Source organism: Phoxinus phoxinus (assembly GCF_949152265.1).
Source record: "Phoxinus phoxinus genome assembly, contig: scaffold_134, whole genome shotgun sequence".
Taxonomy (NCBI): Eukaryota; Metazoa; Chordata; class Actinopteri; order Cypriniformes; family Leuciscidae; genus Phoxinus; species Phoxinus phoxinus.
The window spans coordinates 1462-24820 of record NW_027639386.1 but is presented as its reverse complement, the minus strand read 5'-3'; the positions used below and the strand labels follow the sequence as shown (position 1 = coordinate 24820).

Below are 23359 nucleotides of genomic sequence, written 5' to 3'. Positions count from 1 at the left end.
TAGGGGTTTAGTTGTTCAAGTTGAAATAATGGGTTCATTGTTTGTATTTATTAATATATATGCACCAAATAATGGAGCAGAGAGAATTAGTTTTTTTAAGAAAGTAAATGATGGCTTAAAAGCTTTTGATAAGAATGCATATTGGGTTTTAGGTGGTGATTGGAATTGCACCTTGGATTTTACCTTGGATAGAAATGGTGAGGAACCTTGTCCTCCTTCAGTAAATGTGTTAAGTAATATTATTAGGGATTATGATTTATTTGATGTCTGGAGAGAACATCATCCTTTGGCAAGACAGTACACATGGGTAAAAGTTTCCAGTAATCATGTTAGTTCAGCAAGGCTAGATAGGTTTTATATTAGTAGAAGTAATAATAATAGGGTAAAAAAATCAGTTATTTCCCCAAATGGTTTTACAGATCATCATCTGTGTTCATTTGAAATAAGTTTAAAAAAATCTAAAAGTTTCAGTTTTTATTGGCATTTTAATATTAAATTGTTGCATGATGTACATTTCTGTGAGAAATTTGTTTTATTGTGGAATAACTGGAAAGAAAGGAGAAATGATTATGATAATATTGTGCAATGGTGGGAAGTGGGGAAAACCCAAATAAGAATGTTTTGTCAAAATTATACTGCCCACACAAACAGTTTGATTAAAAAGACAATCAAAGAACTGGAGAGAGATATAGAACAACTTGAAATAAATGCAGTTAATAATAATTTAACAGATGTAAGCATGTTGGGGAAAAGGAAGAAAGCTTTGGGAACACTTCTTCATGAAAATGCAAAAGGAGCTTTAATTAGAGCTCGTTTTTCTTCTTTGAATGATATGGACGCTCCTAGTTCGTTCTTTTTTAATCTGGAAAGAAAAGTAATGGAAAGAAAGCAGATGTTACACCTGAAACGTGCTAATGGAACTTTAACTTCTGATCCAAAAGAAATGAGGATGCTTGCAATGGATTTTTATAAGGACTTGTTTGGAGCACAAAAGTGTGATGTCTCAAGTATGGACTTTTTACTCAAAGATATGCCTAAACTGGATTCTGAACAGCAAAAGGAGTTGGACTCTGAGATAACGATACAAGAATTGTCAAAAGCAGTTCAGCAACTTTCTATTGGAAAAGCCCCTGGAATTGATGGACTTCCTGCAGAATTTTATAAACATTTTTGGCATGTACTCAAGGAAGACATGTTGGAGGTTTTTAAAGCCTCTTTTGAAAAGAAGGAACTGCCAACAAGTTGTAAAAGAGCTGTACTTTCGTTACTCCCCAAGAAAGGCGACCTTGGTCTTTTAAAAAATTGGAGACCAGTGGCATTATTGTGTACAGATTACAAAATTCTTGCAAAGTGTCTTTCAAATAGACTAAAAACATACCTTGGGTCTTTGATACAAAGAAATCAGACTTATTGTATACCAAAGAGAACTATAATGGATAACCTCTTCCTTTTAAGGGATGTTATTGATTTGGCAAACATGGATAATCAAGACCTAGGTATACTATCAATCGATCAAGAAAAGGCTTTTGATCGAGTTGACCATTGTTATTTGTTTAATACTCTCAAAGCTTTTGGAATCGGAGATTCTTTTTTATCAGGAATACAACTTTTATATAATGGGGCATCAGTCATGCTCAAGTTGGGAGGTGGACTTAGTCAGCCAGTTTTAATAAATAGAGGTATTAGACAGGGATGTCCTTTATCAGGACAACTCTATTCTTTAGCAATTGAACCCCTATTATGTCAATTAAGGAACAAATTACAAGGGTTTGCAATTCAAGGTTTTGAAAACAGGCCTATTAAAGTATCTGCGTATGCAGATGATGTCACTGTTTTTATCAAAAACAAAAATGATGTTGATGTATTAAAAGAAAGTCTTAATATTTATGAAAAGGCCTCATCTGCAAGGGTCAACTGGAACAAAAGTGAAGGGTTCATTATGGGGAATTGGCAAGAGGAGCCTCCTCCAGTACTCCCAGGTGGAATTAAATGGGGAAATGAAGGGTTGAAGTGTTTAGGGGTATTTCTTGGGAGGGAAAGATATCAGGAAAAGAACTGGGAGGGTATGGTTGAAAAAGTGTGTGGAAAATTGTCCAGATGGAAGTGGTTGTTACCTAAGCTATCATACAGGGGGAGGGCCCTGGTTGTTAACAACTTAGTTGCCTCTATGATTTGGCATAAAATGATTGTAATGAGCCCACCAAATGATGTTGTTTGTGAAATCCAAAAGAGATTAATTGATTTTTTTTGGTCTGGATATCACTGGACAAAGGCTGCTGTGCTCTTTTTGCCAGTCAACGAAGGTGGACATGGACTAATGGACATACAAAGTCGAATTAAGACCTTTAGAATCCAAGCGGTGCAAAGACTTTTGTATTCTGGGGAATCCATGTGGACTGATACGGCTTGTGCTTTATTGCAAAAAGTGGACATTTTTAAATATGACAAACAGTTGTTTTTTAATAAGGCTGACTGATTTGGATTTGAGTGGCACTTCATCCTTTTATCAGTCAATTTTAAAAGCATGGAAATCTGTTTTTAAAGTGGAGAGAGAGTTTTCAGATCTTGGAAGTTGGAGACAACATGAACCTCTTTTCAGCAATCCTTTGATAGAAGTCAAGGAATTAACTCTGAAGAGTTTAAGATCTGTAATGGCAAAAGCTCACTGTACAAAAGTATCCGATTTAAGAACTGGCAACAACTGGAAAAGTCCTGAAGAGATGTGCTGTCTGACTGGTATCAAGTCTGTGAGATTCATGCAGATGATACTAAAGAGAATCTTTTCGTTTTTACCTTCTGCATTGAGACAGCTTCAAGAGGATAATGAGGTGACTCTGCAGAACAATGAAGAACAATATGCATTTCCATGCTTAAAGATTTCTGCAGCCATTGAAGAACAACCAGAGGAGGATTCAATTCTCAATTTCAGAACTCCTCAGCTAATAATGTTTGAAGATACATCTAAGAAGGCAATCTACATAACATGTGTGAAAGTGACTCACTACTCCTCCCTAGCAAAAGTGAAGGAATCCAAATGGACAGATCTTTTGGGGGCAGATTCTTCCCCTAGGGGATGTTGGAGAACTTTGTATAAATCTCCCATAGAGAAAAGGACTGCAGATCTCCAGTGGAGAGTTATTCACTGGGCGATAGCCACAAACAAACATGTGGCACATTTTGATCCCACTGTGGTAAAGGGATGTGTTTTTTGCAATGTTGAGGAGTCAATAGATCATGTTTTTTTGTTTTGTCTTAGATTAAGAGGATTATTTCAGACCTTGGAGGATTGGTTCATAAAATTGGGAGAAGTGTTTAGTACAGTGAATTTTATTTTTGGTCTTAAATATGTTGCTGCAAAGAAGAAGAACATTTCTTTGATCAACTTTATAGTGGGTGAGGCAAAGTTGGCAATATGGTTGACAAGGAAGCGGAAACTAAATGGTGAATGTTCAGTGGACCCTGATCTGACTTTTAAAGGCCTAATAACAGCAAGAATTAAAGCAGAATTTGTTTACTATAAAATTACAAATAATTTAATGGTTTTTAATGAAATTTGGGGAATTGGAAAAACTTTGTGTACAGTTGATGAAGAAGAACATTTAATTTTTCTTTTGTAATTTTATTTTATTTTATTAAATTATAATTATTTTCCCATTTAAGGGGTTTTAATTTGGAGGAAAAATGTGTAAATGTGTAATTTTAAAAGAAAAGTTGGATTTGTAAAAGACAAAAAATGTGTTAATAAAGGAGTGTAAAAATTCAAAATTCTCTCTCTCTCTCTCTCTCTCTCTCTCTCTCTCTCTCTCTCTCTCTCTCTCTCTCTCTCTCTCTCTCTCTCTCTCTCTCTCTCTCTCTCTCTCTCTCTCTCTCTCTCTCTCTCTCTCTCTCTCTCTCTCTCTCTCTCTCTCTCTCAGAGGAAGTGGGCGTCTCTGTCACATTCAGCTCTTACTGTTAAACATGTAACCAGGAAAGAAACACTCAAAACTCATCTAACACACACCGAGAGCTTCAGAAGAACTGCATCTACTAACAACAGAGAAGATCATTTAATAAGAGAGAAGAATGAAGATCATCTGGACTTTCACTCTGATGATGATTCCTGGTAAGAAACTGAACTCAGAGTCAATCATGAAACACCGATTTGATGAGCAGCGTCTTTATCTTCAGTTCATGTTGTGGAATTTAATTACCAGTAACCTAATTGAATGTAAATGCTGGTGTGTTGTAGGTGTCGTGAGCTCCGCCGGTGTGACAGGATATTCAGGAACTGGAGTCAACATCACATGCAGATATAAAGAAGAATATACAGCAAATGCAAAGTATTTTTGTAGAGGAAAGAGGCCAAAAAACCCAAAGTATGTGTGGTGTTCTGATCTCATCAAGACTAATGAGAAGAATAAATGGGTTCAGTCTGGAAGATTCTCTCTGTATGACGACACAAGATCATCAGTCTTCACTGTGACCATCAGAGATCTGAGAGAAGAGGATTCTGGGACGTACCAGTGTGCAGTTGATATAACTACAGGAATAGACTCCTTCATTGAAGTGAATCTGAAGGTTTTAACAGGTGAGAAACTGAGATCCTCAAACTCATGAAGATCTCCACAACATCACGATACTGACAGTAATAATGCTGAACATCTCTAGATGCTAATAGAATAGATAAAATCAATAACCAAACTCTTCACAATAAAGGTTCCGCAAGTCAATTAACATTTTCCATGGACTCTTTATTAATTCTTATTATTTATTTATTTATTATTATCTTTATTATTTATGGAGTGTTTATTATATTCAATTTGTTCCTTATTTCATTTCCTGTGATTATGTTCTGGTTTCCATGGTTTTTGATCATTCCCACATCAGTTTCAGTTTAATGATGTTAATAATAACTGCTTGCACATTCATCCTCACCTCAGCTTTATTCTCCACTGGACCGAACCGTGAGATTTATTAATCATTGTTTTGCTAATAACAGAAAGCATGTTTTCATAGTTTGTTCAGTAATAAATAATGTCAGGATAAAAGTTTATTTTGACTATACTGCAAATGTGCAAATCAAATGCTTATTATAATATTTAAATGAACACAATCACAATTTATTATATTCATAATGCCATTTATTGCCCGCATGTGTTATTTTTATTCACACACTGTAAAAAAAAAAATGCAGTTTTACTAACAGCAACTTACTGGCAGTTTTGGTTGTCAGCAAGCCTGCAAATCATCAACTACAATTATCTGTGAATGTACAGTTCTTTACCGTAATCTACTTTGCAGTGTTACTGTAATAATACCCTGTACTGAATTAAAAACTGTTAACTCTTTTAAGGAAACCGATTCTCTTAAATTGGCCTTTAAAATGTATACTGTGTTAGTACTGCAAACTTATTTCATTTGAGTCCAAAAAATAATGTTTCTTAATAACGTCAATTTAACTCAAACGTCTTGCAGATTACTGTCAGTTAACACTCGCATGCATGTGCTGAAGTACTCGGCAAGATCCTCACATCAGCAACACTTTAAATCCCGCACACAGTTTCAAGACACGCAGAAGTCGGCACATATGGTTTAGTGTGTGAAACGTCTTATGGTTGAATAATGTGTGAAAAACATCAGCGTCTGTGAGAAAAGGGAAATGAAACACACACACACACACACACACTCTGAAACACAAACACACTCTGGAACACAAACACACTCTAAACACACTCTGAAACACAAACACACTCTGAAACACAAACACACTCTGAAACACAAACACACTCTGAAACAAAAACACACTCTGAAACAAAAACACACTCTGAAACACAAACACACTCTGAAACACAAACACACTCTGAAACACTAACACACTCTGAAACACTAACACACTCAGAAACACTAACACACTCTGAAACACTAACACACTCTAAACACAAACACACTCTAAACACTAACACACTATGAAACACAAACACACTCTGAAACACAAACACAATCTGAAACACTAACACACTCAGAAACACTAACACACTCTGAAACACTAACACACTCTAAACACAAACACACTCTAAACACTAACACACTCTGAAACACAAACACACTCTGAAACACAAACACACCCTGAAACACAAACACACTCTGAAACACAATCACACTCTGAAACACAAACACACCCTGAAACACAAACACACTCTGAAACACAAATACAATCTGAAACACACTCTGAAACACAAACACACTATGAAACACAAACACACCCTGAAACACAAACACACTCTGAAACACAAACACACTCTGAAACACAAACACAATCTGAAACACACTCTGAAACACAAACACACCCTGAAACACAAACACACTCTGAAACACAAATACAATCTGAAACACACTCTGAAACACAAACACACTATGAAACACAAACACACTCTGAAACACAAACACACCCTGAAACACAAACACACTCTGAAACACTAACACACTCTGAAACACAAACACACTCTGAAACACAAACACACACTGAAACACAAACACACTCTGAAACACAAACACACTCTGAAACACAAACACACTCTGAAACACAAACACACACTGAAACACAAACACACTCTGAAACACAAATACAATCTGAAACACACTCTGAAACACAAACACACTCTGAAACACTAACACACTCTGAAACACTAACACACTCTAAACACAAACACACTCTGAAACACAAACACACTCAGAAACACAAACACACTCTGAAACACAAACACACTCTGAAACACTAACACACTCTGAAACACTAACACACTCTGAAACACAAACACACTCTGAAACACAAACACACTCAGAAACACTAACACACTCTGAAACACCAACACACTCAGAAACACAAACACACTCTGAAACACCAACACACTCTGAAACACTAACACACTCTGAAACACAAACACACTCTGAAACACAAACACACACTGAAACACAAACACACTCTGAAACACAAACACACTCTGAAACACAAACACACTCTGAAACACAAACACACACTGAAACACAAACACACTCTGAAACACAAACACACTCTGAAACACAAACACACTCTGAAACACAAACACACTCTGAAACACAAACACACTCTGAAACACAAACACACTCTGAAACACAAACACACTCTAAACACACTCTGAAACACAAACACAATCTGAAACACTCTGAAACACAAACACACTCTGAAACACAAACACACTCTGAAACACAAACACAATCTGAAACACACTCTGAAACACTAACACACTCTGAAACACTAACACACTCTGAAACACAAACACACTCTGAAACACAATCACACTCTGAAACACAAACACACTCTGAAACACAAACACAATCTGAAACACAAACACACTCTGAAACACTAACACACTCTGAAACACAAACACACTCTGAAACACAAACACACTCTGAAACACACTCTGAAACACAAACACAATCTGAAACACACTCTGAAACACAAACACACCCTGAAACACAAACACACTCTGAAACACAAACACAATCTGAAACACACTCTGAAACACTAACACACTCTGAAACACTAACACACTCTGAAACACTAACACACTCTGAAACACAAACACACTCTGAAACACAAACACACTCTGAAACACTAATACACTCTGAAACACACTCTGAAACACAACACACTCTGAAACACAAACACACCCTGAAACTCAAACACACTCTGAAACACAAACACACTCTAAACACACTCTGAAACACAAACACACTCTGAAACACAAACACAATCTGAAACACACTCTGAAACACTAACACATTCTGAAACACAAACACACTCTGAAACACAAACACACTCTGAAACACAAACACACTCTGAAACACAAACACACTCTGGAACTCAAACAAACTCTAAACACACTCTGAAACACAAACACACTCTGAAACACAAACAAACTCTGAAACACAAACAAACTCTGAAACACAAACACACTCTGAAACACAAACACACTCTGAAACACAAACACACTCTGAAACACAAACACACTCTGAAACACAAACACACTCTGAAACACAAACACACTCTGGAACTCAAACAAACTCTAAACACACTCTGAAACACAAACACACTCTGAAACACAAACACACTCTGGAACTCAAACAAACTCTAAACACACTCTGAAACACAATCACACTCTGAAACACAAACACACTCTGAAACACAAACACACTCTGAAACACAAACACACTCTGAAACACAAACAAACTCTGAAACACAAACAAACTCTGAAACACAAACAAACTCTGAAACACAAACACACTCTGAAACACAAACACACTCTGAAACACAAACACACTCTGAAACACAAACACACTCTGAAACACAAACACACTCTGGAACTCAAACAAACTCTAAACACACTCTGAAACACAAACACACTCTGGAACTCAAACAAACTCTAAACACACTCTGAAACACAAACACACTCTGAAACACAAACAAACTCTGAAACACAAACAAACTCTGAAACACAAACACACTCTGAAACACAAACACACTCTGAAACACAAACACACTCTGAAACACAAACAAACTCTGAAACACAAACAAACTCTGAAACACAAACACTCTGAAACACAAACACACTCTGAAACACAAACAAACTCTGAAACACAAACAAACTCTCAAACACAAACACACTCTGAAACACAAACACACTCTGAAACACAAACACACTCTGAAACACAAACACACTCTGAAACACAATCACACTCTGAAACACAAACAAACTCTGAAACACAAACACACTCTGAAACACAAACACACTCTGAAACACAAACACACTCTGAAACACAAACACACTCTGAAACACAATTACACTCTGAAACACAAACACACTCTGAAACACAAACACACTCTGAAACACAATTACACTCTGAAACACAATCACAAACACACTCTGAAACACAATCACACTCTGAAACACAATCACACTCTGAAACACAAACACACTCTGAAACACAATCACACTCTGAAACACAAACACACTCTGAAACACAAACACACTCTGAAACACAAACACACTCTGAAACACAAACACACTCTGAAACACAATCACACTCTGAAACACAAACACACTCTGAAACACAAACACACTCTGAAACACAAACACACTCTGAAACACAAACACACTCTGAAACACAAACACACTCTGAAACACAAACACACTCTGAAACACAAACACACTCTGAAACACAAACACACTCTGAAACACAATCACACTCTGAAACACAAACACACTCTGAAACACAAACACACTCTGAAACACAAACACACTCTGAAACACAATCACACTCTGAAACACAAACACACTCTGAAACACAAACACACTCTGAAACACAATCACACTCTGAAACACAAACACACTCTGAAACACAATCACACTCTGAAACACAAACACACTCTGAAACACAAACACACTCTGAAACACAAACACACTCTGAAACACAAACACACTCTGAAACACAATCACACTCTGAAACACAAACACACTCTGAAACACAAACACACTCTGAAACACTAACACACTCTGAAACACAAACACACTCTGAAACACAAACACACTCTGAAACACAAACACACTCTGAAACACAATCACACTCTGAAACACAAACACACTCTGAAACACAAACACACTCTGAAACACAAACACACTCTGAAACACAATCACACTCTGAAACACAAACACACTCTGAAACACAAACACACTCTGAAACACAATCACACTCTGAAACACAAACACACTCTGAAACACAAACACACTCTGAAACACAATCACACTCTGAAACACAAACACACTCTGAAACACAAACACACTCTGAAACACAAACACACTCTGAAACACAAACACACTCTGAAACACAAACACACTCTGAAACACAAACACACTCTGAAACACAAACACACTCTGAAACACAATCACACTCTGAAACACAAACACACTCTGAAACACAAACACACTCTGAAACACAATCACACTCTGAAACACAAACACACTCTGAAACACAAACACACTCTGAAACACAAACACACTCTGAAACACAAACACACTCTGAAACACAAACACACTCTGAAACGAACGGAGCCTGGGAAGTCACCTGGGAGAAAAAAAAACAATCCGCGGCGACGGTTTTACAATCCGCGGCGACGGTTTTACAATCCGTCCGCTCAGTTTATAAACCGTACACACGAATTCTCAAACTGTTTCCTCGGTTTAACAAATCGGGCCCTCGGATTAATAAACCGTACCCACAAGTTTCTAATCCGCGCTCTCAGATTTGTAAACCGTGCGTTCAGTTTTTGCAATCTGTACCCACAAATTCATAAACCGTGCGCACGCTTTCGCAATCTGTACTTTGTTTGTAAACTGTACGTACGGATTTGTGGCTCCTCCCCCAGTCTGTGCCGGCAGATTCAACCAGGCCCTCTGTTACAGTGCGGGATACGTAGCCTACGCATTGCATTGCGTTTATAAACTTTATTTTCAAAAATTGATACTTTCCTGAATTTTCTAATAAACGACAGAGAGTTGGGTGAAGCGACTGTGCAGCGATTCGAGAGTATAAAGTAACAAGCAATTTTGGGGGCAATAACCTCAGTCAGTAGCTATAATATAATAATCAAAAAAGACTTCACATATAAAAAAGAAATATAATACAAACGCATTTCCAAAACTGTAAAAGGAGATCCTCAAACTCATGAAGATCTCCACAACCTCACTAAAACAACACTTATCACTAAATTTAATTCAAATAAATGATTAAATCAATTGAACTCACTACTACATCAGAATTCAAAATCTAGTGACTCCTAGATACAATAACTAATGAAAATTAATAAAATTATATTTAACTGCCAGTCAGATTTTGCTCTGCAAACATCAATGACAGCTTTAACTTTCATGTGAATAGTATAAGCAGTGAAATCCAAGTGTGCTTGAAATGATTTCCCGCTTTGTTCTGGATCATTCCCAGCAGGCACAAGATATAGGCTCTAGTCGGTCAGACGTTGGATTTTGGTTGAAAATGAAAGTTGGGTTGACGTCTAAATCCAATGTTTGTTTGACGTCAGCTCCAACGTTGGACAGTTGTTGAATTTTGGTTGGAATAAACCAAACCAAAAGGTGAAATGCATGGCCGTACACTTATTACCAGCTTCACTTAAAACTAACCAGATTTACTTTATTTAATTTCCGTTTCAATGAAATCATTATTTTGTATTTTAAAGTCACCATGATGGTAATTAGCGTTTGCTTTAGCTGTGCTCTTGACCCTTTATTCTATGATATAATTTTTTGTGTGGCTGCTATAACTGTGTGTTTATAAAGCATAATTGTTGTAGCTAAAGAAGCCATGAGATCAGGTGACATTGGCTGTTTCTTAATGACAATGTTGACGGCATTGATATCATGTAATTGCCTGAATCACTGGTCTTTTTAAGTGTTTAATGCTTAGATTATATAGGACGTTGTTTTAATTTTGTTTTATTCATAATATAATTGATTTGTATATAATTTATATATAATGTATCAAATAATACACTTGCTTTTTAAAAACTATTAAGTGCACAAAAACTTTTAATCTATGGCATTACTTAGACACACACAGATATCAAGAAACAGTGTATGAATCTTAACAATGGTGAAAATCAAACAACATATCCTGATAATCAGATCAACTCTGAGCATTAAACAAGCTACAAAAAAATCCAGCTGCATAATTTATTAATGCCGCAATGCATTCTGGGAGAAATGGATGAGTTTTGATTGGTGGTACCCAGCATGCACTGCAGCATGAAGCATTTCATTGATTGTCACCATTGTTGAGAATCATTCACTGATTTTTGTAATTTTAATAATGTAGAGGAAAAATTAGACACAAATCAGTGACTCAGGCAATTACAAGTTGATGATTTCATCATTATGAATGGATATTCAACATCACCTGATTTTATTTCCTCTGACCTTTTTTGCCACTACAATTGTGCTGTATAAACACAGATTTGGCAACCTGAGAAAATGTAATATTTTAAAGTCAAGGATCAAGAGTCCAACTAAAGCAAACGCTAACCACCATCATGGTGACTTTAAAATACAACTATTGATTTCATTAAAACGGGAATTAGATAAAGTAAATCTGGTTAGTAATAAGCTGGTAATGTTTGAGTTGTTGACTCCTCCTCTGCTGAGATCTTCAGAGATGTAATGTGCTGCCATGCATGTCACATTTTTTTGCGGTGCTTATTCCAACTACAATTCAACATCTGTCTGACGTTGGAGCTTGACGTCAAACAAACGTTGGGTTTAGACGTCAACCTGACTTTCATTTTCAACCAATATATGACGTCTGACTGACGTTGGATTAGTTGGAGTTCAACGTCTTCCTGACGTCACGTTGACGTCCTGTGTTTGCTGGGATTATTTTGCCTTGTTTAAGAATCATCAATCATCACTACTCATCATATATATATGTGTGTGTGTATAGGCTATAAAATCGTGTCAAGACGCTCAAAAGAACATGCTGACAGTTTGTGGTTTAGTGTGTGAAACATGTCTGATGGAGGAATAATGTGTGAAAAACATCAGTGTCTGTGAGAAAAGGGAAGTGAAGGATCTATGTAAAAAAACACTTTGTTTTCCTATTTTTTAGAAACAAACTATCACAGAACAACATCATCCTCCTCATCCGTCTCATCAGTTGAATCTTCACAGCAGAGAATGTGTATAAAATGATTATTTTAAAAGAACAGATGTGCAGTAAACGGGTCCAGTATGAACATTAATCTCCAAAAGAGATTAATCTCCAAAATGGTCAAATATTGTAATGTCAGAGGAAACAGTTTCCTCCAGATGAGTCTTGTCTTTAAACATTTACATTTATAAATTTTTTGCTTGCCAGTTGCTTGTGTTTTAAAGGCTTAACACATTAGCGCATGATTTTCAGTAAAGCTGATTTGAAACATTGAATGTGAAAAGCAATATAAAATAAAATGTTTCAGGTTTTAACAAGTTTATTTGATCTTTTCTTTAAAAAGGTTTATTTTGTTGTTTTTAATACGCCCGGAGATGGCGATTTTGTTGGCATTTGCTGAATTTCCTATTAGGTCAAGCAAAAAAGAAAATTTATGATATGAAAATAAGAATTTCAAGTATCAATTTGCAAATTGTGTTTCTTAACCTGGTGAAATCCATAATTTGAATTTACTTCCGGTATTATAAGACTATGGGGGATCTTTTGTCTTTTTTTTATTGATTTGGTGTCATAAGAGGGCTCTGTGTGAAATTATGAATGATAATTTACAGTTTGTACATGTTTTAAAATGTATTGATTTTTGATTTGTGTGGATTGTATTTTGTATTGTTTGTGGTAGGATGTGATTGTATTTGCTTAGAATAAATGTAATAAAGGTTTGGTAAAGTTCAATTTAATTTTCTCTCTCTCCCTCTCTCTTAATTTTATTGTTTCAAATTTCAAAAACTAAAAAGTGTTAGAATCACTTCTCTGTGCCAGTTTTATTTTTTCAGTTCAATGCCACGAAACCTATAATATTACTACCGTATTCGCGGTAAAGCACTTGCAACCAGCTGCTTTAATTTAAGTTCAATGCTGTAAAACATAAATATTGCTACCGTATTTTCAAGAATATTCCAATATACAAATAAGATATCCTTTGATTTCTCCGTTCTCATTTTCTTCCCTCGCACCCTACAGGGGGTGGAGCTGAGACATGAGGAAAGGAAACGAAAGGAAATAAAAATGCACAAATAAGAAATGAGAAGCACCCCAGGTTTCATCTTCTCTATAGAAGGACAAATGACACTCCAGTAAATTATGCAAATATTCCTCTAGATGGCGACAGTAAATGTACATGTGATTTTACTGAGGGCCCTAAATCATGTACAAGGTGGCTTCAAGATTAAAACTCTTTAAAAATGAAAACATTTAAAATGACATAACATATCGAAAATGCTAAAAACACAAGACATAGAGCAAATTCTGTGTTTTTGATTCAGCATCATGGACAGCAGCTGTCAATCAAACTTCAGCATCATTAATGACAGTTTAACAACACAAACTGGACAAAGAGTGAAATGCTGAGACTTTAATTTATCTTTTTCCTTCCCTTCTTTTTTGATTTTGAAAAATAAGACATGCGTCTGATTTTGCTACTACCATACCATAAACTTAAACTATACAATATCTAAATAACAAAGATATTTAACAATCATTAACACATGTTTGCCACTAGATGGAGCCAGATAATTTAAATATAGCTGCAAGCAGCAATACCGGGGCCAAGCACAAAAAAAGACAATAAGACGACAAGACATGGCTGAAAGTGTCAGACCAACTGCAACAATTAGCAAATAAAGACATTTAAACCCTCTATGGTACGGTGTTGCCTCCAGGCAACATAGTCTATTTTAGCTTTGTTATAATAAAAACCTATTTTATTGGCCAAAGCGCTCTAAAGGGAGGGGAACTCAAATACTAACCAATGAAAATGCAAAAGAGTGGCCACATGACCCACTGGGGTCCATTTTGGTCCCTCTTTCAGCACACGTGCACATGTCATATGGCCCCATATTTTCTCCACTGAAAAGGGCATTTTTTACTAATTTCTTTCCAGATATTAAGTTACAAAATATCAGAGTCGCCTTCATTGGTAAGTAAAGAAGTGTTTTCAAACACTTTACATTATATATCATCAAATGTTTTATATGAAATTACATTAAACTGCATGTTGCCTCGAAGCAACATTGTACCATAATCACATAAGGCCATACCAGGCAGACGAGGTTTGAATACAAGTATATTTTATTAGAAAGGAAAGAAGTTTGAATTATCTAAATAATTGGATTTTTGCAAACTGAAAACTCAGGATGGTTCGACGGGCCATTTGGCCACTATAGTGGGAAATCGGACAGATAGTGTGTGGGACGGGGGCGTGTCTTGAGACCAGTCAGGGGGGTCAACGGGACATTTGGGTTATCGGACAAATAGTTGGTTCGTGGGACGGGGGCCTGGGACCAGTCAGGGGGGCTGACGGGACATTTGGGCACTAGTGGGCAATCGGACAAATAGTGGGTTGGTGGGACAGGGGCGAGTGGCGCCAAACTGAGGATGAAGGCGGCGCTACTTCTGGGGGTCTCGGATAATCAGGGGGCTCCCGTCAGGCCCCCCCTGACCCCACACGGGTCATTAGGTCGGCCGTGGAGGTCTTCCACATGTTTGATCTTGCTGTTGTTGAGGCCTGGCTCCTCTACCAGTGACAGCAGAGTTAGGATGAGGTTCATATTAGGATAAGTTTATGATTGTTAATGTTTTACATTGAAATAACACTGATTGTAATGTTTTGATATGATAACTTCGATGATACGATGGTTTGTAGTACTTGCGTTCCACGATGGTACAATGTTGCCTGAGGGCAACAGCTGGATAATAAATGTTACTTTTTATTAAATATGAAATGTGTAATTAATTAAAAACTTGATAAACATGTTTGTTCAAGTGTTTAGTTAAAGAAATTGATGTTTTCAATAAATATACAATTTTTTTCTTCATGAAAATGTCAAATGTTTAAATTTGTCCATTGTGGTACAATGTTGCCTTGAGGCAACAAACTTTTAATTAATAAATCAATTTAAAAAATAATGATAATGTTTATTGATATTGTTTTAGTGTCCATTTTTAAGCAGGAAAAACATAACAAACAATTATTTCCTCACTGATATCATATTGCGTACCATAGATGAATTTAGTCAAAATGGCTGAAAAATCACATACATTAACTAAAAATATGATTTAATGGATTATCAATTTCGACAAATAGGTGGCGTGGTTACAAAATCGATTTGATGTTGTCAGCGTCTGGTGACAGTGACAAACCTTAAGACCAGTGGCATTAAAATAGGCAGATTTATTCAAAAGTTATGAGCATTTTTGAAAATGTTAACCAACAGGTGGCGCTGTCAAAATCAGGTACTCTTCTCTGATTGGTCTGATGGCCCAGTCTGTTGTGATTGGTCTACTCTGCTCTGATTGGTCTGATGGCTCAGTCTGTTGTGATTGGTCTACTCTGCTCTGATTGGTCTGATGGATTTGTTTCGTTCCTTTGCTTTAGTTGGGCTCTTGGTCCCCGTTCTATTTACTTTAGCTTTTCTTTGTCTGCTGTAACTGTGTGTTTGTATAACACAATTGTTGTGGCAAAGAAAGCCAAGAAAAAGTAAGATCAGGGGCACGTTCAAGTTCAAAACGGTGCGCAGCGTTTTGCTACTGTTTTCGGGTTGAACGTCATGTTTCCTGGAAACGGCGTGCACCGGTGTGCAACGGGGTTTGAGATACGTATCTCTTGTTTGGTGGGTGTGTCAGAACTGCAGTCCAATCAGCAGCAACATGCATATAAAGCATGCGGTATTAAAGTGAACTCGCACAATCGGTTCAAGGAAAGTAATTTACAAATGTGTTCGATGCAGCTCGGTATACGCAACTGAGGATATTAGAAGACATGTTAGAAGTCTTTTCATCCTAAAATGCGAGGCAAATGTAACAAGGGCCCTCAACATAGGTTGGAGCAATGGACCAGATTCTAGGTCAGTGGAGAACAGAATATTGGCAGTAAATGAATCACAGACATCAAGTAAGGAAAGTATTTGTAATTGTAAATTGAACGGTCACATACATAAAAAGGAACAGAATTTGAAACAACAACGATAATAAAACAATCAAATGATACACAAATTATGACTTCTCTGTTGTCTTTGGGTTTTCTTATCTTATTCCTTTAAGATTTAAATTAATTTTGTTTCCCTTAAAACAATTTAATCAATGTTATCTATTTTATCTCTGTTTACATATATCTTTAGTAAGACTTTTATTAGATTGTTCTGTATTTTTGGACAGCTCCCTGTCTTTCTTTTTAATTTTAGAGTTTAGGGTTCTTATTCTATTTTGCTTTTAGTGTTATAATTTCCTATACCATGTTAGACAAACCAAATAATCCCTTAAACAAAATAAAATGGTGTATAAACACAATTTGACCAACTGAAACTTCTTATCACAATGAAATGGTAAAAGGAAATTCAATGTTTACATTTGACCCACATTCAATAACATTCAATAAACAACACTCTTGTTTTAACTCTTTGTTTGAATTGTCTCTTGAATATCGTCCAGAAAATCCTTTAAGACATCCAGGGGGTAAATGCACAATCAGTTCAATCCTACCAGTTCGAAGAAGTGGTCCATACAGAAAAGAAAAGTCCTCCTAATTGAAGAATTGAACCCTCCTAATTGTCTCTGGCGCAACGAAAACCTTGTGATACAGCAAAAGTGTCTTTTCCCCAGGCTCAGAAATCAGCATTCAATTTTGGTGGCTCGCCATCTCAAATCCATGAGAGAATTTTTCCAATGAAGCAATAAACCTGACCTGTTTTACCAAAACAGTGTCATTAACATTCAATATTATTTCTTTATAACTTTTCTGCTCTTTAAACAGTGTTTAAACATACATATTCACTTTCATGACATACGTGTGATATCTCACAGGCATATTGATAATGTTCAAATTAATATTCATTCATAGCTAAGCAAAAATATATTACTCAACATTTCAAAAATCATATTAACATTCAGAAAATATGCAAATAGACTTCACAGCGTGCATAATATGCATAATAACATAAAAAACGATGACCGTTTCTGTTTAAAAAAACGTTGTGCAACGTAGCCCACGTGTTATCATGTTATCCTTTTTATTAATTCTCTCTCTCTCTCTCTCTCTCTCTCTCTCTCTCTCTCTCTCTCTCTCTCTCTCTCTCTCTCTCTCTCTCTATCTCTCTCAGAGGAAGTGGGCGTCTCTGTCACATTCAGCTCTTACTGTTAAACATGTAACCAGAAAAGAAACACTCAAAACTCATCTGAACACACACCGAGAGCTTCAGAAGAACTGCATCTACTAACAATAGAAGAGATCATTTAATAAGAGAGAAGAATGAAGATCATCTGGACTTTCACTCTGATGATGATTCCTGGTAAGAATCTGATCTCAGAGTAAATCATGAAACACAGATTTGATGAGGAGCGTCTTTATCTTCAGTTCATGTTGTTCTATTGACTATTGAGGAAAGTTTATTTGTGTGTATATTAAAGTGTTTTAATGCTGGTGTGTTGTAGGTGTCGTGAGCTACATGAGTGTGACAGGATATTCAGGAGGCGGAGTCACGATCATGTGCAAATATAGTAAAGAATATAAAGAAAATGCAAAGTATTTTTGTAAAGGACAGTGGTCAGACTGCACAGACAGAATCAAGACTGAAGAGAAGAATAAATGGGTTCGGTCTGGAAGATTCTCTCTGTATGACGACACAAGATCATCAGTCTTCACTGTGACCATCAGAGATCTGAGAGAACGGGATTCTGGGACGAACTATTGTGCAGTTGATATAAGTATAGATAAAGATCCCTACACTGAAGTGAATCTGAAGGTTTTAAAAGGTGAGAAACGAGATCCTCAAACTCATGAAGATCTCCACAACATCACGATACTGACACTGACTAATAACACACATGAAACCAGCAACAACCTTTTTGTCTCTTGATGTAAGATTTAAACTCATAATCTTGACTTGCATTAATACATTTTGCAAAGTGACAGATTGTTTATATCGGGAAAAAAATTACAAACTATCTGGGTTTGTGTTTTTCAGGTCAACAAATCAGGAACGTTAGAGGATATTCAGGAGGAAACGTCATTATAAACTACAAATATGATATTAAAGAACAGAATCCTGTGATCTACGTCTGTAAAACTGCAGATCAGTGTTTTACTGTATTAAACAGAAGAGCAGAATGGAAAGATGACAGACGATTCTCCGTTTATAATGACAGATCTGCAGGACTCTTGCTTCTGTTTATCAGAGATCTGAATGAGAACGACTCTGGAGAATATAAGATTATAGTCAAAGTTTCTGAAGATTACAGTTTCTTCTCTGAGTTTGATCTGGACATTAAGACGGGTGAGCTGCGTTCAGTCAGTTATGCATTATTTGACAGAATCATGAATATATCTGGTGATTGTAACATTGCTGCACTTTATTTGGATGTTTAACAGATGATTGTTGTGAGAAGAGCATCAGTCTATCAGCTTCTGCAGGAGCATCTGTGAACATCAGCTGCAAATACCCACAATCCCACAGTCGTGATGTGAAGTTTCTGTGCTGGAGATCTGGAGCTGATGTCTGTGCTGAAGAGCGGTCTGTGGAGGAGAGCAGAAGACGGAGGGATGAGGGAAAGATCCGGCTGTATGATGACAGAGAACAGCAGATCCTGACGGGAAGCATCAGTCATGTGACTGAAGACTCAGAATACTGGTGTGGAGTTCAGTCTGATCAAGGACACAAGATCTTCATCACACGAGTCCTGATCAGAGTTACAGGTACAGATGCAGATCACTGTTTGTCATGTTTCTTTGCTGATTCTGTTTGAGCAGTTTAAACACAGGATTATTTTTAATTTGGGTGTTCTCTCTGTTTAACAAAGCAAAACCACAAACAGTTAAAAAGAGGAAGTATAAAAACAAACTATAGTGTGTATGTTTGCAGTTTATTCAGGTAAAAGTGCAGCTTTGTGTAGAACAATGAGAAACTGCTTTTACTTGTACAGTTAATGCAGTTTAACAGTGCTCAGTCATCAGTGACTGTATTATTCAGTGTGAAACCACAGGCTTCAGTTCTGGAAACTCAAACGAACAGCTGTTTGCTAAGTGTCTGTGTTTTCAGCAAACATAAATTCTGGGTATAGTGAATGTGTGAATAAATGACAACGAGTATCATGAGAAAAGTGATGTCAAGTTCTGTGTGTGAAAAAAAAAACATCCTTTAGAAATTCATTGTTTTATTGTTTTATATACAAAAGTTCCAGAAACAACACCATCTTCATCACCATCATCATCATCTTCATCATCATCTTCATCAACAACATCACCATCATCACCATCATCAGCATCATCAGCATCATCAGCATCATCATCATCATCATCATCATCATCATCATCATCATCATCTTCATCATCATCATCATCATCATCTTCATCATCAGTCAAACCTCCACCGTTCACAGGTGTGTCCACATCATCAGGTGATCTTGTGCTGAAATACAAACATGTGATCAATGAGTGAAGCTTGTGAGGAGGCCTGACGCCCCTAGTGGCTGAAACATATTATTAGAAATATGTTGAAATATATATTAGAAATATATTGATATTTCACCTGAAACATACACTTAAATTTAATAGTTTAATGATTTAAATAAAAATGTTTTAATTGTTAATATATTAACAACAACAACAATAATCATTCTTGTTTACATATTGGACTTCCAGTGAATTCGCTGGTTAAAATAATATAGAAATATAAGAAATATAACTCTTGACTAGGTTGGATACTGCATTTCCATCCTCAATAGCAAAATGTTGTGGAATGTTTATTTTGGGATTTCACAGTGTGACGTTGTGTTACTGTCTCTTTAAATCATCACCGGCGCAGGTGTAGCGTCGCTTCGGCTGGGTTAATTCCTCTGTGCGCTGCCAGATCAAACGGTGGTGGAAAACATGTTCATTTGAGTTTAAGTTTTTAAATGTTGCGTTTTGGTCCAAAAGGTGCATTTAGGACAAACTGGCTGGTACATCCAGCTACACGTCAAGCTCCGTCCATGATCTGATCTGATGTTTAGCTCAGATGATCAGATTCTCAGATTATTTCTCCTGTGTTTTCAGTCTCTTCTCTGATCGTTCCTCTGGTTCTTCTGGTTCTGATCATCGCTGGACTCTTATTCCTGTTTCTCTGTAAGAAGCGTCAGTCTCGAGGTAAAAACTTCTCCTTCTTTTGTTGATCTTTTTCCCTCTTTGATTCTGTCGCCAGCTATTGGCTACAACAAGATGTGAGCAAAATACAGATATTTGATGATGTGTGAAAACATTTACAGAAGATATCAGTGTTGAAATGTGGAATAATGATTTTAGGACACTTGTTTTTGGCAGGCGGTGATTCGTCGTCTCAGACTGGACCAGGAAAAATTGAAGACGTGAGTCCAGTTACTGTATAAAATAAGATTTATAGATTTATTTTTTATTCATAATGACAATGAATTCTAATGTCTTCAATCCTGATCATCTTTATGTCTGTAAATAATTGCTCTGTCTCTCCTCAGGTTTCTCACACTGATTGTGATTATGAGGACATTAAAGACGCTCACAAACAATTACCCACAAACCCCTCTGATTCTTCTAACACTGTTTATGCCACTGCCAAATTACCCACAAGCCCCTCTGTTTCTTCTAACTGTGTGTACTCTACAGTTGAGAAAGCCACTGGTGACTGCTTCACATCTGCTGAGGATCTGAATTACGCAGTGGTGAACTTCCACAAGGAATCTGACGGTCCTGACAGTGTCAGTTTCAGGAATAATCAGGATTACAGTGAATACGCCGCTGTCAATCATCTCAGTGCTTGATGAGCCACAGCAGAGGATATAAATCTGGCATCAAGTTTCCATGTAGCTTCACCTGCTTTGCTGGACCCATCCGGTTCCCATGCTCTCTTCCTTCACTTATTATTATTATTATTGAGTTGTACTCTGCACGGATTACCCTTGGATTGTTAATAAATTATCTCTTTTTGCACCGGAATCCATCTTGTCATGTCATGCCTTACTCCTCTCCAACCCTCGAACTACAGCAGCTGGACAGTCCCAGAGCTGTCCTTTGCGACAAGAGGTTTAGGTTGAAGAAGATTCTAGTTAATTACAGAAAGAAAAAATAACTTTGCAAAAATATAATAATCAAATACACAACTTTATTTTCTGTTTCTGTATCTGTTTAAATTTTTTTTCTCTATTCCCATCTTTCTATTGAAGTTTTAAAACTGGGTTCCTTAAATACAAACGTGGGCAGAGATGGGAATAATTTAGCCATGATTTCAGAGTTTGTTTGATTTTAAATATTTTAATTGATTTTTAAAAGATTTTAATGTAAATATTATATCAGTAGATCAAATTTTAAAAGGAGGAGCACTGTTAACTAAAGTAGAGTCTGAAGGAATATAATTTGTTTTTATTAATGTTACGTACTCGTACGTATTATGTGTTGCAATATGGAAATGTGGGTGGTTTGTTGTTGTTGTTGTAGTGTGTGTTGTTGTTGTAGTGTGTGTGTTTCAGGGGTTCGTTGGACCAATTTACCACCAGTCAATCTTCATGAAGGACGATGACGTGCTGGGTCATTTCATCCAATCACATCTTACCACCTCCTTCAAATACCGTGATCACGTCAATGACGACAGCAGCTGTTTGCTCACTTTTGGCATTTGCGCTTGTTTGACTTGCTGTCAATGTTTTCCTGTGTGTCACTGTGTCTAACATTCGACTTCTGTTTATAGTGGTGTAGTGTTTAGTAATTATACTGTTCGTCCTGGCCAGTTAACACGGAGCGTGTAAAGCTGGGAAGGGAGCAGGTTAGTAGGTCGCGCGACATACACTTTGCACCATGTAGGATTTTGGATTATGTTGGAAACACTAGTTTAGGAGAGTGCCCACCTTGTACGTTTTGTTATATAGTTAGTGTAGCCTGGTTAGAGCGTCTTGACGCCGAAGAATTTTCTTTTCTACATTTTATGTTTGGTAGTTAGTTTAGTTGATTTAACCTTTAGCTAGTTTGTTCGATTTTATTGATTTATTTGATTTGGCATCTCTCGTGCTCGCCTTCCCACCTTGTGTTTTTTTTTGTGTGTAATGTTTAATCTTTATTTTGTTTTGTTCGTGTTAATTATTTGTACATATTGTAAATATTATTTTCTTCATTCATTCATTTCAGCTCTCTGTGGACTAATAAATCCTTTCGAGCTGAGTGTTGAGAGTTAGTTTTCTTTTCTTGCTCTGTCCTGCACATTGTACACATACAATTCTTTTTATAAAGTGTTATTCCCTTATTCCCTAGACAACGTAAGAAGGGACGTAACAATTAATGTATGGTGCCCACGTCCCTGCCCTTTTTCAAAATTAATCAAAAGTGCCCTTCTCAAACAAATATCATTGATAATATTGTGGTCAATAAAACAAAATGCATTTGCTTATAATTTACATGACAATGTGTACAAGACTAAAGTAGCCTAAATTCACGTTTATTTTTACGTTTCTGTCAGTCTGAGGTGACGTTGCTATAACGCGTTGCTATGGGTTGCGTCACTTGCGTCAAGTTGTGCGTGTCGTGCTCTGTCTTGACTGACGGTCTCCATTTTCGAGGGTCTAAAACTCCGGAGTAGTG

General features: G+C 36.7%; 2 protein-coding genes across 3 annotated transcripts; both read left to right on the top strand.

Moving 5' to 3' along the window:
* The first annotated feature begins 3912 nt into the window (after nucleotides 1-3912).
* LOC306994280 (CMRF35-like molecule 8) lies at nucleotides 3913-13467 on the top strand. The gene is made up of 3 exons (XM_079639886.1): nucleotides 3913-4102; nucleotides 4229-4567; nucleotides 12691-13467. The coding sequence occupies exons 1-3, from the start codon at nucleotides 4063-4065 to the stop codon at nucleotides 12771-12773; spliced, it is 462 nt and encodes a 153-aa protein (XP_079496012.1). The 5' UTR covers nucleotides 3913-4062; the 3' UTR covers nucleotides 12774-13467.
* Nucleotides 13468-17890: 4423 nt separating this feature from the next.
* LOC306994279 (polymeric immunoglobulin receptor-like) lies at nucleotides 17891-21789 on the top strand. 2 transcript variants are annotated; one of them, XM_079639885.1, is made up of 8 exons: nucleotides 17891-18074; nucleotides 18217-18537; nucleotides 18750-19058; nucleotides 19154-19477; nucleotides 19957-20160; nucleotides 20816-20905; nucleotides 21080-21123; nucleotides 21250-21789. In XM_079639885.1, the coding sequence occupies exons 1-8, from the start codon at nucleotides 18035-18037 to the stop codon at nucleotides 21550-21552; spliced, it is 1635 nt and encodes a 544-aa protein (XP_079496011.1). In that variant the 5' UTR covers nucleotides 17891-18034; the 3' UTR covers nucleotides 21553-21789. The 2 variants fall into 2 exon arrangements, with proteins under 2 accessions (XP_079496011.1, XP_079496010.1); XM_079639884.1 differs by having other exon boundaries at nucleotides 19957-20178.
* Nucleotides 21790-23359: the final 1570 nt, after the last annotated feature.

Bases quoted from the DNA above. Each gene is read 5' to 3' on its own strand.
- LOC306994279 (XM_079639884.1), top strand. From the start codon at position 18,035: ATGAAGATCATCTGGACTTTCACTCTGATGATGATTCCTG. The intron at 18,075-18,216 runs GTAAGAATCTGA...GGTGTGTTGTAG, and splicing joins CACTCTGATGATGATTCCTG to GTGTCGTGAGCTACATGAGT. The intron at 20,906-21,079 runs GTAAAAACTTCT...TGTTTTTGGCAG, and splicing joins TAAGAAGCGTCAGTCTCGAG to GCGGTGATTCGTCGTCTCAG.
- LOC306994280 (XM_079639886.1), top strand. From the start codon at position 4,063: ATGAAGATCATCTGGACTTTCACTCTGATGATGATTCCTG. The intron at 4,103-4,228 runs GTAAGAAACTGA...GGTGTGTTGTAG, and splicing joins CACTCTGATGATGATTCCTG to GTGTCGTGAGCTCCGCCGGT. The intron at 4,568-12,690 runs GTGAGAAACTGA...CCTATTTTTTAG, and splicing joins GAATCTGAAGGTTTTAACAG to AAACAAACTATCACAGAACA.